We start from the raw sequence: 14825 nt of genomic DNA on the forward strand, positions 1-14825 counted from the left end.
TCGCTCTGCTCCCGGGGGTTCTGGAGCGGGTCCGCCAGGACAATGTCGGCCTACTGCTCGTAGCCCCGTTCTGGCCAACCCGGGTGTGGTTCTCGGACATCATGATCGATCATTTAACAATCAGTTAATAAGACAAAGTGGATCATACTACCAATATGATTTCGCGAAAATGTAACCTGGACAAGTTTCAAGGTCCTCAGTTGTCTGACTAATTATCTGCAGTCATTGTCATAAAAAGTTCCTGAACATTAACTGGAATAGAGAATTTTATAAGATACCTTATTATATTACTATAATTATAAGGTTTTTTAAAATCATATTTTGGAATATTTCTGGTTAATTCTGCTTTGGCCTATTCATTCAAAAAAGAGTCCTCAAACAAATGCCTGAAAAGTGCAGCTTATGTGTCAACACACAAGTTATCCAAACAGAAAATGAATAAAAGAACATTTTACACACTTTACTGGGATAAAACAGAAGAATAGTGGGACATAAAGTACTCACATTTGTTCCGTATTGTTCTTCCCCCAAGGCACTTTCTAACTCCAGATATAATTATTCAATGCTTTATGACTTTTTTTGATGTTACAGAAACACTTTCTCAGTTATACACAGTCAGTGCAAAGGAAGATTTCTACAGTTCATCTCTATGTGCACTGAGGCAGGACATCATCCAGTCTGAAGGTGCAGTGAAGTGAACAGGAAAGTATCAGACCTGTGACCTTTAATACAGTTTACTGACCGGGATAAGAGGAGAAATATAAATTATTAGAGAGTCTGTACTTTTCTTGGTCAGTTCTCTCTCTTCACTCTGCGGTCAGGTTGCTGCAGAGTTAAGTGTGAAAGCTAAAAATAAATGCAGCGCACTGAGGTGTGGGAGAGTTTCTAGCAGCTAAACATAAGACGCAGAAAACTGCTATCAAGATCTCTGACTTTAGCACCCGCTGAATGAGGGTAAATTGTTGGTAGAGGCTGTAAAATCATCAGACCATCCACCACTTTGACAGGGGAAACATTAAATTACAATTTGCCTAAATGAGCTGAATGTTGTTCCGTCATTTAGGCTATCTAGGTGCATACATTTCTAAAGTGATACAATTTCTGTGTGGAAGGCAACATAACTTGCTTGCCACAGCGGCAGGCAGTAAAGAGAGATAATTTTGGACCCTGCTGCTGTCAACACAGACCACAGAAACATCACTGAGGTCAGACAGTACAAAAGGAAGTAGCAGGGTTTCGTGCAGATGTTGATATGAGATAAATTGTGCCAGTATGACTTCACTGTGAGTGACACAAAAACAAACAAAAAATGAATAAAAAACAAATTAACATCTGGAGAGTTTCTACAATTACACACAAAACCAATGTTTCTAGCGTTACTCTGATCCACTTTTTTCCACATCTGACCTTCAGCCTACTTTTACAAGACCCATATTTTCCCAGATTCCCCTGTTTTATTGCAATAAATATAAGTTTAGATATTCAGTGCCTGACACAGAGAGAAGGAAGATGACAAATCCTCTTGTTGCTGTAGTTAAACTCATAGCTGCTCCTCTCATCTCTCTGTGTGGCTTCAGAGACAATAAAACGTGTTAGCAGATAAAATAATGTACACAGGAGATATACAGTATCAGTCACATCAATAAACAATTCTACTTACAATGAAGAAGGACGCTGTCTTTAAAGAAGCCTTCCTCTGTGGTCAGTAAGCAGAAGATAGATATCAGGCTGTTAAACGACTACATTTCCTTCCTCTTTAGATTATTAACATTCATGATGAGCCAAATGCCAGTTAACACCAACATGTGTACATTCATTGTCATAATTGCTATTTGAAAAAAACAACAACAAACAATTGTTACTTTTCTGCAGATGACTGTTGATGTTTCTACTGTTATTTAATTGCATGGGGTTCAAAACCTTTGCCTTTCCTACAATTCAAGTACAAAGGAAAAACTGAATTAAATACAAAAAGTGTGGCCACTATATACAGTACTCTAAAAACACCTAAAAACATAAAACAATCTCTAAAATGCAAGGTTAGCTAAGACAAAATACACACTAACTGTCTTCCAGTGAAAATGTTACCTGTGACAGACACAGTGACTCCAGGTGAACCAGTAAATGTCCCTGTTAACGTGTTGAACTTGAACTTGTACTCAGCGGAGTCGCTCTCTCTCAGGTCTCTGATTCTCAGAGTGCAGAAGTTGTTTCCACATTGATGCTGCACACGATCTGTTTCCAGATCCACATATTGATCATTTCTCTCTTTTGTGAACCAGATTATAGTATGGTCGTCATTTATTCTGGATGGGTATCTGTATGTGCAGCTTATGTCCACTGTTGATCGTTTTAAGGCACAGATCTCAGTAGAAGTGTAAGTCACTCCCCAGTCATTCTGACTCTGTACCACTGTAACACAGAGCAGAAAACAGTCAGATTTATAACAGCAGAGGATAGATTTTAATATTTTATAAAAATGAACGACTAAGCTGACTGCGAGTGACACACAAACACAGGTTGTGTGGTTAGATGCAAAATACAAGGCAAGTATTGTCTCACATATTACAGACACGTACATTCATGGTGCAGTGCATTAGCTAAACCGATCCACCAGATGGTTTTATGTTAGTGGAAGACTGGAGTAAACTCACAGACTGAAGGAGAGCGGGAGTTCTTATACACATTTACAGCACAGGAAAAGCTGTCTGCAGGATCAAAGGAGCCTGAGTAAGTAGATGTTCCCTGCCTGTACTGTCCATTTTTATACCAGACATAGGACAGATGATCAGGTAGATGACAACTGCTGTGACACTCCAGCTCTGCCCAGTTAGAAGTCTTGTAGATGTCTAATCTGGTCACCTGCACCTGGAGATCTGAATACGTGAATAAGAAGGCTTCATTTTAGACTGAACTGCCAACATACACACACACAACTAACGTTCATAAGATGTTTAATACTGGGAACTAAATTGTTACCTGTGACAGACAGAGTGACTCCAGGTAAACCAGTATATTTCCCACGTTCTTGGTTTGTTATGAACCTGAACTTGTACTCAGCTGAGTCGCTCTCTCTCAGGTCTGTGATTCTCAGAGTGCAGCGGTTCTTATCACAGCTATACGTCACTCGACCTGAATACTCCGGGTCCGATCTCAGATCCACATAAACATTATTACTCTCTTTCGTAAACCAGAATGTTTCCTCAGCTTTGGTATCATGATTATTTAAGCTGGAGGGATATATGTAGGTGCAGCCTAATTCCACTGTTGATCCTTTTACGGCACAGATCGGAGTAGAAGTGTAAATCACTCTCCAGCCATTCTGACTCTGTACAACTGAAAAACAGGTGACTTCAGAATTCAAAATCCGATCCATAACAACATCAGAGAACAGACTTCATTTTACTTATTTATTTTTGTAGGACTTAATTGAACTACTGTACATTTACAAAACTACTTCCAGAGGAGTCAAGCTATTTGCCACAGAGTGTGAGACTGGAAATGAAAAACAATAAAGTATTTTAGGTATTCAGGTATTTCTGTTTTTAATGAGAGGCTGTCATAGGAATATTTATGACTCTTGGGTGCTTCAGCTTAGCCCATTTATTTCAGACATAAAAAAGTCTATGTAATAGGAGTGGAGCAGGAAAGTACCACTTTTTAATACTTTTTAGAAGGGCTGACACCTGTTGTGCCAAATTCTGCCCGCCTGCTGAGAATTGTATGCACTTCTCGAGTGATAACGGTCATTTATGCTGAGAAAAGAAGTGGATGCAAATCTCAGCAGGTAGCCTACAAAATTTGTTCTGCCGGATTATGCATCCACGTCTTTAGGTTCTTTTCAGACACTTTGCTGTGCTCATTGATTATCAGGTTATCACCACATATATTTACTGAATCTCAAGGAATGGTACTTCTGCTAAGTTTATTAAACTATTAAAGACTCTAAACATTCATAAAATATATACTTTGAATCATTCATCACCATTGATGAACCCTACAAAGAATATTATAGTATTTGGAGGTGCATGCAGTTCTCGGCAGGCAGGCAAAACTCGGCATAAAACCCCCAATAGTGGAAGATCTGATACTTCGATGTGCGGAGCCTGATTCGACCATCAATCTCTCAGTCGAGGCTTCTCAGCAAAACAAGGATCATGCCATTTTGACGATATGGGGGTGCTCGACGAGTTGTCTGCACCTCGTGGGACTTTCGGATAATTTATCACCGTTGAAGAACCACACAAAGAATACTTAATCGTTTTTTAAACAGCCGGCTACTTGAAATAGACCCGTGAGGAATCGTGACAAAACTCTGCACAAGACCGGTGAATGGCAGGAGAGAGAGAGAATGTTCAACTTTAAGCATCAGTTTAGCTGGAAATTTACAGTGTAGGTTGAATGAATAGAGACTGCAGCTCTGCAGCTTCTCAAGATTAAAGTGGAGCTAACGTATATTCTCCCCCGCTCGGCTCGCAATCACCATGCACAATAACATATGATTCGACTATCAATCGACTATAGGCAGGACAGCCCTACTTTTAGTAAAAGTGCTTACTGAAACCTTGTATTTAAGTTTTTTGGAGATCTGACATTAAAACCCTAAAGTTGCTTTGCCATTTTGTCCATTCAGCTGGTGCTCATCCAAGATCAATTCATCAAATCCATGTAAATTAAAAACAGATTAACTTTATGGTAGACTGCTGACTGAGGGCATTCCCCATAACATTAGATCCTGGACACTAATTTGCCCAAATCCATATTTAAAATTTCTAGGTGGTCCAGTGTCCCTGCACTACTTTGAGCTCTGAACTAAAGAAGTCAATTTCTACCAGGAAGAGAGAAAAATTATAGAAAGAACAAAAATCGAAATCATAAGATACTAAGTACAATGTTTTACTTCCTAAGTAGAAATTGTGAGCTGGTGCTCGCTCATTATTTTGACTTCATATTCAAGAGAAAGAAATGCATTGACACTGACTCAAGCATTCTGCTTGGCAATAAAACAGGTAGTTTTCCTGTAAATCTAAGTGAAAAAGTGATTTTACACAATTAAAAAGGTTAGCCATCAACTTTATGACATAAAAGTAGAAATATGTGCGAGAAGACTTCACTGTTTGAGACTCAACACGAAGAGAAGCAGAATAATTGAGTGATTAGCATCAGTCTTATCAGACCCCCTCCTCCTACCAAAATATCACTGCATTGTGCTAAAAGTGCCCACAGGTTGAGACAAGTAGTCGTCCTTCTATGGGGATGAATAATTCAAAATCACATTGCATCCAAGAACGTATTTCCCTCCTCTGCAACCCTTACTGTACACAGCATTCAAATTTATGGTATCGAGGATACAGATTATAGACTATATTTGAAATATACGAGAAAATCCACAAACCACTGTGTGTTAACAATCCAGACACAAGCATTTATACACCAAAGTAGAAGCACTGAGTCCAAAAGTTAAGGTTTGGTGTTGCAGTCAGAGTTTTAAGGTATTTTAATGTACCACACTTCATGACTGTACAGGTCAAATCTAGGAACATGGACGTCTGACAATAAATGATTTAATTAAATGTTTCTTCTTAAACTAACTTCAGGATGCTTTGACTAAATGTAAAAACCCTACAACATAAATGTAGATATACAGCACCTGGTACAGTCAGGAGAAGGACGACAAATCCACTTGCTGCTGCTGTTAAACTCATAACTGCTCCTCTCATCCCTCTGTGCGACTTCAGAGACATTAAAAATGTCTGCAGATAATAATGTACACCAAAGTAAATCAGTCAAATCAAAAACACTTCTACCTAACATGAAATTAAGTTATCTTCACAAGACAACATTCCTTTGTGGTCTGAAAGCAGGAAACAGAAGTCGAAGCTGTTAAAATCCACCTAACTTCTTTCCTCTTTACATTATTTACATGAACAATCAGAACACCCCACAAACACAAGAAAGAAATCTTAGCGTAAGTGTCATCACAGTTTGTGTTCTGTCAGTGGTGCTAGACTAAACAGGAACAGGAGAAAACCGACAGTTTGATGCATCGTTTGGATGCACACCATAGATTCAAATTGATGTGCTGCGTCAGAGTGGAAAAAGTCACATGATGGAGTCTTATTGATAGTATAAGACCTGGAACACCAGACCAGAATACTGGTGATAAAAAGTGATGTAAAAAGAACAAATGGTACAAAAAGTGGCAGAAATCTCATTTAGAGAGGAAAGAAATGCAAACTCTGTAGTTTCATCTTCAGCTTTATTGATCTCTGGGGGGGAAGTGACATGTTACAGCATCACAAGAGACTGCTGGCTAAGAGGTAACGAACATACCTTTTGACTGAAATAATTACAAATAGATGTAAAGACTCCATATTTGTATAGCACCTTTCTAGTCTTTTTGACCACTCAAAGTGCTTTTACACAACATCTGCATCCATCATTGACTCACATTTATAGACTGAGCCTAAGTGCTCAAACAGAAACTAACATTCAGAGCCTGGAGGAGCCAGGGATTTAACAGGCAACCCACTCCAACTCCTGAGCCACAGCTGCCTTAGAAAAGAAGGAAATTAGAAGGAAGCCAACCAAAAAACTGCATAGACTATATATACATTAGCTGAGATAAGAGAATTGTGAAGGTATTTATGCAAAACTCCCTCACTTACTTACAGACACTGTGGAGCAGCCTCAGCCTTACTTTTACTCTGTTATTAATGCACCCGTTTACTTTTATTTTGACTTACTGATGTTGGATATCACTGTAACTACTACTCCTGAACTAAGAGTAGAGTCATACTCACAAAACATGTAGCTCCTAACTAGCTGAGTTTTATGAAACTGCATCAAAATATGGGGTGACCTAACTGGTCCTAACTGTAAGACTCAATTTTTGAGTAACAAACACAAAAAGTTTAGCTCTGAAAGTAGCTCCTAGGTCTGAGAGGCTTAACTTCCTCTGGTGCACTAACAGTTACTTCAGGTACATTTTGGTGTCTCCAGGAAGAGGTTTGGCAGGATGGAGAGTTGTTAGAGAGCAGAGATAAAAGGTCACTGAATACTGAACTTTCAAAAGACTGTAAAAAACATGTTACACAAATAATATTCAAGTTAATGCTTTAAGTCATAAAATACTTTACACATTCTTTAAAGCTGCACATGCAGAGTAAAAATCTAAGCTGAACACTGGTTACATTTACTCATTTAGCTGACGCTTTTATCCAAAGCAACTTACAATTGCTAAATATGTCAGAGGTCACACGCCTCTGGAGCAACTAGGGGTTAAGTGTCTTGCTCAGGGACACATTGGTGGATGTGTCGCAGTGGGAATCTGAAGGCATGTGTCTTATCCACTGCTCCATCACCACCCCTACTGCTATACTGGTGGATGTTATGTTGAAAAGTTTCTCTAAGGTATATAATTAATTAGTCCATTCTTTGAGGCCCATCCTGAGAAATATATTGTAAAAATCAATCATTACCTGCTTAAATACAAAGTTTATAAAGAAACATAGAAATATCAGAAATGTAATATCTGTTGTGTTCAATAGGTTTTGTTGACGGTGCTGTACAATGCAGCTGAATCCTCTCCAGTTTCCTGACCTCTGGATCTGAGAAAAAAGAAGAAGACATTGTATGAAATAATATAAATAACATCATATCCGAACAGCGATACAACAAATGTAAAACCCAGAGCAGGCAAAATGCAAAAGCAACATATTTATCTCACAGTTATGTCATTTTAATCTTGTAGTGAGGATAATGTGAGAAGAGCTGCTCACCTCGGGGCAGTATTACTCTTAAATGTGACAACAGCGTACTCCATGAAATCTTGTTGCTCCGTGTGTCTGAGGGAGCGAGCTGGTCTGATGTTGGAGTAGAGAGGATCTGCCTGGTTGTTGGTGAAGTGAATGCTGGCATACTGAAGGTTATCCTGCTCCTCTGGCTGTTCAGGTAGAAACTGCACAGACATATTTTACATGAGTGGGTTTTTCATCTGAATAGTGAATTCTTACAGATGATTGCAACCAGGACAGAAAAGACTGAAGCAACTACAGCTGTGGTAATGATAGAACAAATATCCCTGCTTCACCGTGCATTACAGAAAAGAGCTAAGTAAAGGAATTTACAAGGAAAGGACAAAAAGTAGGAAAGCTTCTGGATCTACTAGGAATTTAGTCAAATCCATTAGAAATTCATTTCTGTGAAGAAGGATGTCAAAAGAGAAACATGAAGTCCTTCTCAGTCAGATTCATTTTCCAGCAGCACTTGAAGAGTGAGTGACTTTTGTTCTTGAATAAGATCCGTGACTATTCTCACCTGTTCCCTGTTGTCTGGTCTCTCTTCAGGCTCAGATGATTCCTTGGAAGCCCTCTTTTTCCTGGTTAGGAGAATAAATAAGAAAATAAATGACTGAACGTTTTAGGTTGGACAAACTGACCTTCAGTGATTTAACATTCAATGATTCAGTGAAACAGAGCTGCTCACCTGATCCACAGGAAGAGACAGAGGGAAATGATAACCAGGAGAACAACAGTGATTGTTGTAGCAACTGTTAATTTCCTGCTCCTAAAAATGGGGAACAGAAGAAAACACAGACAGTAAATTAGAGTGTTACAGCATGTTTGGACCCATTGCTCCCATAGAGTAACACTGCTTTCCAAACACCAATCAGAGTAAACCAAATTATTACCAATGTAAAGAAACTGATTTGGAGCGTTACAAAGAAGAAACTAAAAGCCAAAGTAGATCAGAATGTTCTCTCTAAAAAGAGATTATTATCTCTCTACTGTCAGAGATAGAAAGCAGAGACAGATCCAACCAAGTACAGTGCATTTGTGTTTACTGTATTATAGTTTTGCAAGAATTGTTTGCTTTTGCAAGGGATGTATAATGTTTTGTTTTATTGGTGTAAGGTTTTGTGATTAGTGTGTAGAGTTTTGAAAAAATAGCCACTAGTTTCAAAAATTGTGCCTAAGGAATTAGAAAACACTGTACTGTCCCCAGAGTGTGTGCAGCTCAATGCAAAAAACTTACCTGCCACAACAGTCAGATGTAAGGTGGAGTTATGACGTCCTCTTCTGTTCTGGGCTTCACAGTAATAATTCCCACTGTGTTCAGCTCTGAAGTCAGTGATGGTGAAGTTCTGTCCTGATGCTTTTGGTGAGTCTTCATTCTCCTTGTACCAGGTGTGTTTAGCTGCTGGGTTAGCATCACTGCTGCAGGTCAGAGTCACTGAACTGCCCTCCACTATCTCAGCAGAGGGACTCACTGACACAGAGGGAAGCTTTGGAGCATCTGGAAAAAATAAATAAACAAAATGAGGATAGATTTCTTTGGTGCTACATGTTGCATTGAAATGAGTAATAGTTGTGTTTGTACGCTGTTTTTATTTTCTATTTTACCCTTTAAAAAAAGCATATTTAAATGTTTTTGTTCAATTTCCCTTTGTTGCTTTTATGTTTTATGTAAAGCCCTTTGAATTGCCTTGTTGTTGAAATGTGCTTACAAAAAAACTGGCCTTGCTTTATGTGTGTGGAAGCATGGCTGACGAACGGGGAAGTGTACGGGGGAGCAGCGCTGCATTTTTGGACAAATAAACACCTGTAGTCGGACTGGATTATGCTCTGACAACAACGCTGTTTACTTGCGGGAGAAGCTCAGACTTAACTGCTTTTATTAAATTTGCTTTTTGACTTTAGTTTTTGGGAATACAGCGTTGATTCATCTTCACTGGAGTTTTTCGGCAGCTAGTGTCTAGCATCTGGTTCCACTGTTGTTAGCGTCGACTGGCTCCCAGAGCTCTGTTGGACTACTACTTCATATTTATATAAAAACTGGACAAAACTGAACATTGTTTGGAGAAAAGAAAGCGAGGAAGTTGAACTACCTGGTGAGTTCAGAAAATGTGTGTCTGTAACTTTATTCCAGGTATCGTTGTACTTTATTGTGAACAAGTTAGCATAGCAAAGCCCAGCTCGAACCGAACTCCATTCAGAAAACCAACATTTTAAAAGTTGTTGTCCTGCTGACAGACCTGGCAAAACATGAATTCATATGTTTAACAAATCGGCATCATATTGTAGTTATTTCGGCATCAGTTTGATCCGTTTATTGCTATGAAATCACAGCAAAATTTTTACTTTCTGTTCATTTAACTGTAGAATTTGCGGGTTGTGTTTATTCGTTTACCGCGTTGTGTGCGAACCGTGCAAACACTCAGCAATGTTACACTCTAAAAAATGATTCACAGGCTTAGTAAATATCATAGTAATAAATAGCTATACTAACTTAATAAAATCTCTGAATATTGCTTTAGTGATTGTTTGAGTTGTACATACCAATAAATTTATATAATATATATATATATATAATTTTTTGTTCAATTTACAATTATCATTAAGTTTATTTCACAAAATGAAATTAGTATTTTAATATAATATTGCTATCGATATTTTGCATTTAACACTACATTCATTGTTTGCTGCCATTACAGATCCTGGTGATGGCCTGCCTTGTTTGATGTCTTGCAAGTGAGTAAAAATAATTTTTGTAGCGGTTAACACAGAAGTTACAGACAGAAAACCTGCATGTGTTTTTGCAGACTTGAAATGATGATCGATTATGTTGCCACTAATTTCTTTTTTCTCATCTTTCTCATTCAGGTCAATGTGTGTGAGTTCCAGAGGATCATCACACTGAATCTTGAGCCAAAATTCACATCAATGTTGGACTTGTATTCCACCAAACAGCTGTCCCTGTCCAAGGCGAAGAAGGGTGCTGCAGGCGAGTGACATCGGGCAGATGTGAGTATGACTGACTACTTCAGGTTATACAATTGTATTCCTTCTGGAGTGGAGTGAGCCACTCTTATCTGTCTCACGTAATACTGTCAGGATAAAATGAACGATTATTTTAAATAAATCTTACCGACCCTAGCTTTAACATTACTTGCTTTTCTGTCTTCATTCTGGTCATGGTCATGCATCTGCCTGTTCATCTGTGCCATGAGTTTTCCATGTTTTTTTTTTTTTCTTGCATCTACTTTGCATCCCTCAACAAATACCAGTTCTATGCTGCTGATGTTTCATTTATTCAATGTTAACTAAATTTAAACCATTTTGACAATAAAGTGGGTGCAGTAAAGCAAAAGTAGTAGTAAAAGTATTAATAGTTTAAAGACTTTCTGTTCTGCAGAGTGGAATCTTCATTCAACAAAACAAGAGGTCATCATCCGATGTCTCCTTGACCACCTGGGAGAAGATACAAGTGCCTTGATGAAGGACTCTGAGGTTAGTAAAATAGTTTTCAGGACTTTTAACTGTCGGTTTTTTTAGTTTTACTTTAATGTATTCATTGATGACTGAGACGAGATCACAAACATGCAAAGGGGAGGCGAGTTAGCAGGGAGGGATTACTTTTTGTGTGTCACTTTTTTTGTAACAAGCAGTTTGAAAGTTATGGAATCAGATCAGGCTAAAAATTTGGATTCAACTACATATTTTGTGCTAAAAAAAAAAGGATTACAAAAAGCCTAGGATACCACTAGAGCTGAACTAGTGATTTCCTAATCGCAAAGGCTGAGATTACTCTCTGGTCATATGACACGCGAGAGTAAAGCAGTCTGCAGACGAAGTTGATGCTTTGTCTGCACGTTACGCCATACCTTGTCTTCTTGTTGTACAACGGCCTTAAGCTTGAAAGAAACTGACACTACAGAAACTTTTGTGTCACACATGGAATGAAAGTAGCACCTTGTAACTTGGTGGTGGTGGTGGGTGAAAGTCACGTGTAGAAAGGTAAGCGTATTGTGGCGATCGGCGCCTGCGTCACACACACAGCTACCAGTCAGCTCAGGAAATATCTGAAAATCATTAAGCCCTACATACCACACACGCTAGGGTTGTGTCCTCTTACATTTAATCTTTTATGTATGATCTTTTAATATTATCATTCTTATTACTATTATTGTTATAGATATGTATTGTGTTTTTATCCTTAACCTTTCCTCTCCTATACTCCTTATGTTGGTCTGTCCACATTTACTAGGGTTTGGGTCAGAGCTGTGAGATTGTTTTGGTGTTTTCTCTCTCTTGTTGTTCCTCTCCTCTCATGGAATGTTCATTCAAGGCCGAGAGAGGATCTCTGTTCCCCAAAACATAGAAACCTAGACTGTGTAAATGATGATGCATCCCTTTACTCGGGGCCAGACGCCCGAAGCCGCCCTAGGCGGCAGGACTCTGGACCAGCTGTATATGTGTTTTAGTACTTCTCTGTTTATTCTCTTTTGTTAAATAAATTCTTCAAAGACAACAGTTGGTTGTTACTCAATTCTTTGCTCAACCCCTCACCAGGAATATAATTTCCACGACAATTATTATTATACATTTTAAATATGCTTCACACCTTCCTCAGAATGATCTTCTCCCCACACCTCAGGTAAACACACCGACTTGCCCCGCTTCTCTCTGGAGTTTGTGCTCGGCGCATGCGCTGCATTTTCCTTATCTAAAAAGCATCTAATAGACAAGCTTAGTAATTCTCCGACAGCACCTCAACTTGATGCTTCCTCTGCAGACTGCTTTACTCTTGCGTATCATGTGACCAGTGGAATCGCAGCAAATGGAATTAATCGTTTAGCTCTATCCCCAGTGAAACTATTCAGGTTGAAATCTAAAAATATTTTATCAAGTGATATGTATTAATTGTTGTCTCTAACACTGAAGACAGATGTAGTGTGTAGTCCACGTATAATATAGTCAGTAGTAATGTGTATAATGTGAATGACTGAAATAAATAAATACATTTATTAATCCTTCTGTTTGCATTCATTAATATCAAGACTCATGTTATTACAAAGAAAGTGAGCTCTAACCTCTTATCTTTAAAATGTCTGCAGAATGCAGCAAATGCACCTGTCGGTGTTCAAGAGGAGTTGGGACGAGAGGTGAAGCTTTACCTGCTGCGGAACCAAGATGGGTCATTCAAAGAACCTACTGATGTAGGAACTGTGAATAAAGGCATCACTGTCCTCAGACTGATGCTAGTTGTAGGGACTAACCTATGCCTTGGATCTGAAAACCCCAAGAATCTCAAAAGTTACAGTTTTGAGGTCTTCCAAAAAGTGCTGCTTCAGTGACTGAAAAATTACCTGTGTACCTTGCTGACTACTGTCTGGCAAGATGCTCTTATAATGTGGCTGGTGGATTGTCTTAATGTTTACATAAGAGAACATTGGATTTTGGACTGGTATTCAGTTCTGTTGTGTAATTGTTAATCACACAATGTCACTGTAATCACTATGAGTTCAGTTAAGCCAATTATTCTCATAGCATGGACAATTTATTAGATACACCTGAACAGTCTAATGTAATTCACAGCAACAGCTCTGCCATAAACTTTTCTTCTACAAAGTTTACAGTGTTAAGGTTTTTGTGAAATTGTCAGAAATGTGTAAATAGGCCTCCAACTATATGTTTGAGGTGATAGTTAAAGGTGGTGTTGTACTGTTGTACATTATAGTGAGAGGTTTCTCTTTTTTTTGTCCTCCCTATTTAAATCCATTTGGTGAGAATAATATTAGAAAAACCTCTGACTCTAATGTAGTCCAGTCCAACAGCATCTCCAGCTATGACCCCAATGCTAAAACAACACCTCTGTGACACTTAACAGTCCATTACCCTTAAATGTATCATAAAAGAAGACTTTATAGCAAAGCAGTAGATTGTTCGAGGTCTACCTAATAAATTGTCTATTTCTACAAGACTGCATACGTCGTCTTCATCAGAGTGCACCGTGTTACTACAGTAGCTCTGAAGGGAAAAACCAAACAATGACTCCCATTTTTCAGAAGTTTCACTGCCACCGTAGTTTCTCCTACACACTTGGCCCTACCTGGCTAGAACCTTTGGTTTGTCCGTTCTGCACTACTGTAGAAACATGACTGTGTAGCGTGGCAGACTCTGAGTAAGATGACCTGTGCCCTCTGTACACATAAAAAGGCTCATTATAGGTGATTATACACAAATGAAACATACTTGTGAATATCATATTCTATTTCTGCTATATTTTGCAAAGTTAATTCAAAGGCCAATTGTTCTTGGCGCATTTTACCCATTTTTTTAGAGACGGCTTACTAATGTGCAGAGTTGAGCTCACTGTTTTTATAGTGTGGTAATTGTTACATATGTCATTTGTAATTTTGTTGTTTTTCTTGAAATATATTGTGTATGTACTCCTGGATATAAAGGGTAAATATAGCTAAAAGAATTAAGTACATGTAACATATATTGATTTTGATAATTGATAGTTAAATATAAATTGAATTCCAGTAATTCATTGAGTAAATGTTGCACATTTGATGTGTTAAATAATAGTAATGTTTCTATTTATATCTACTTTAAAAATTCAGTTATATCTACTCAATTTTATTAGTGGTTTTCTCAAAGGGTTTCTACTACATTGACTTAAGATTTTGATTAGATCTACTTAATTTTATCTGTCTGGATAATTAACTAATTTTTTTTAACTTACATTTACTAAATTAATAAGTTATATTTACTTGATTTCACAGCTTTTAGATTTACTAAATGTTTTTTAAGTGTAAAAATTTTTCACCAATAAAATTAAGTTTATCCCAGTAATAGTTTTTAGAGTGTAGTTGTCCAGCGCTAAAAACCTGCGCGAGGAAATCATTGCGAAGACTAAATTTGCGTTGTATGTGAACACAGCTAAGAGAATGTCCTTCATACATTTTTTATGAGTAAACACAAAAATGTTGAAATGTGCTTTAAACTGGAATTGTGTCCATGATTAACTTTCTATTA

General features: G+C 38.0%; 1 protein-coding gene across 1 annotated transcript in view; it reads right to left on the bottom strand.

Moving 5' to 3' along the window:
- LOC119892100 (B-cell receptor CD22-like) overlaps positions 1-14825 on the bottom strand; it is a gene marked incomplete at its 5' end in the record, with an annotated part of 33324 nt that overhangs the window by 14795 nt on the left and 3704 nt on the right. The window contains one exon of the mRNA XM_038704235.1: positions 7097-7116. Within this exon, the coding sequence (XP_038560163.1) occupies positions 7097-7116 (20 nt within the window). The remainder of the gene's footprint in view (positions 1-7096; positions 7117-14825) is intronic.

Source organism: Micropterus salmoides, unplaced genomic scaffold, assembly GCF_014851395.1.
Source record: "Micropterus salmoides isolate LMB-PRFRI ecotype aquatic unplaced genomic scaffold, ASM1485139v1 Ms_hic_scaffold_1, whole genome shotgun sequence".
Taxonomy (NCBI): domain Eukaryota; kingdom Metazoa; phylum Chordata; class Actinopteri; order Centrarchiformes; family Centrarchidae; genus Micropterus; species Micropterus salmoides.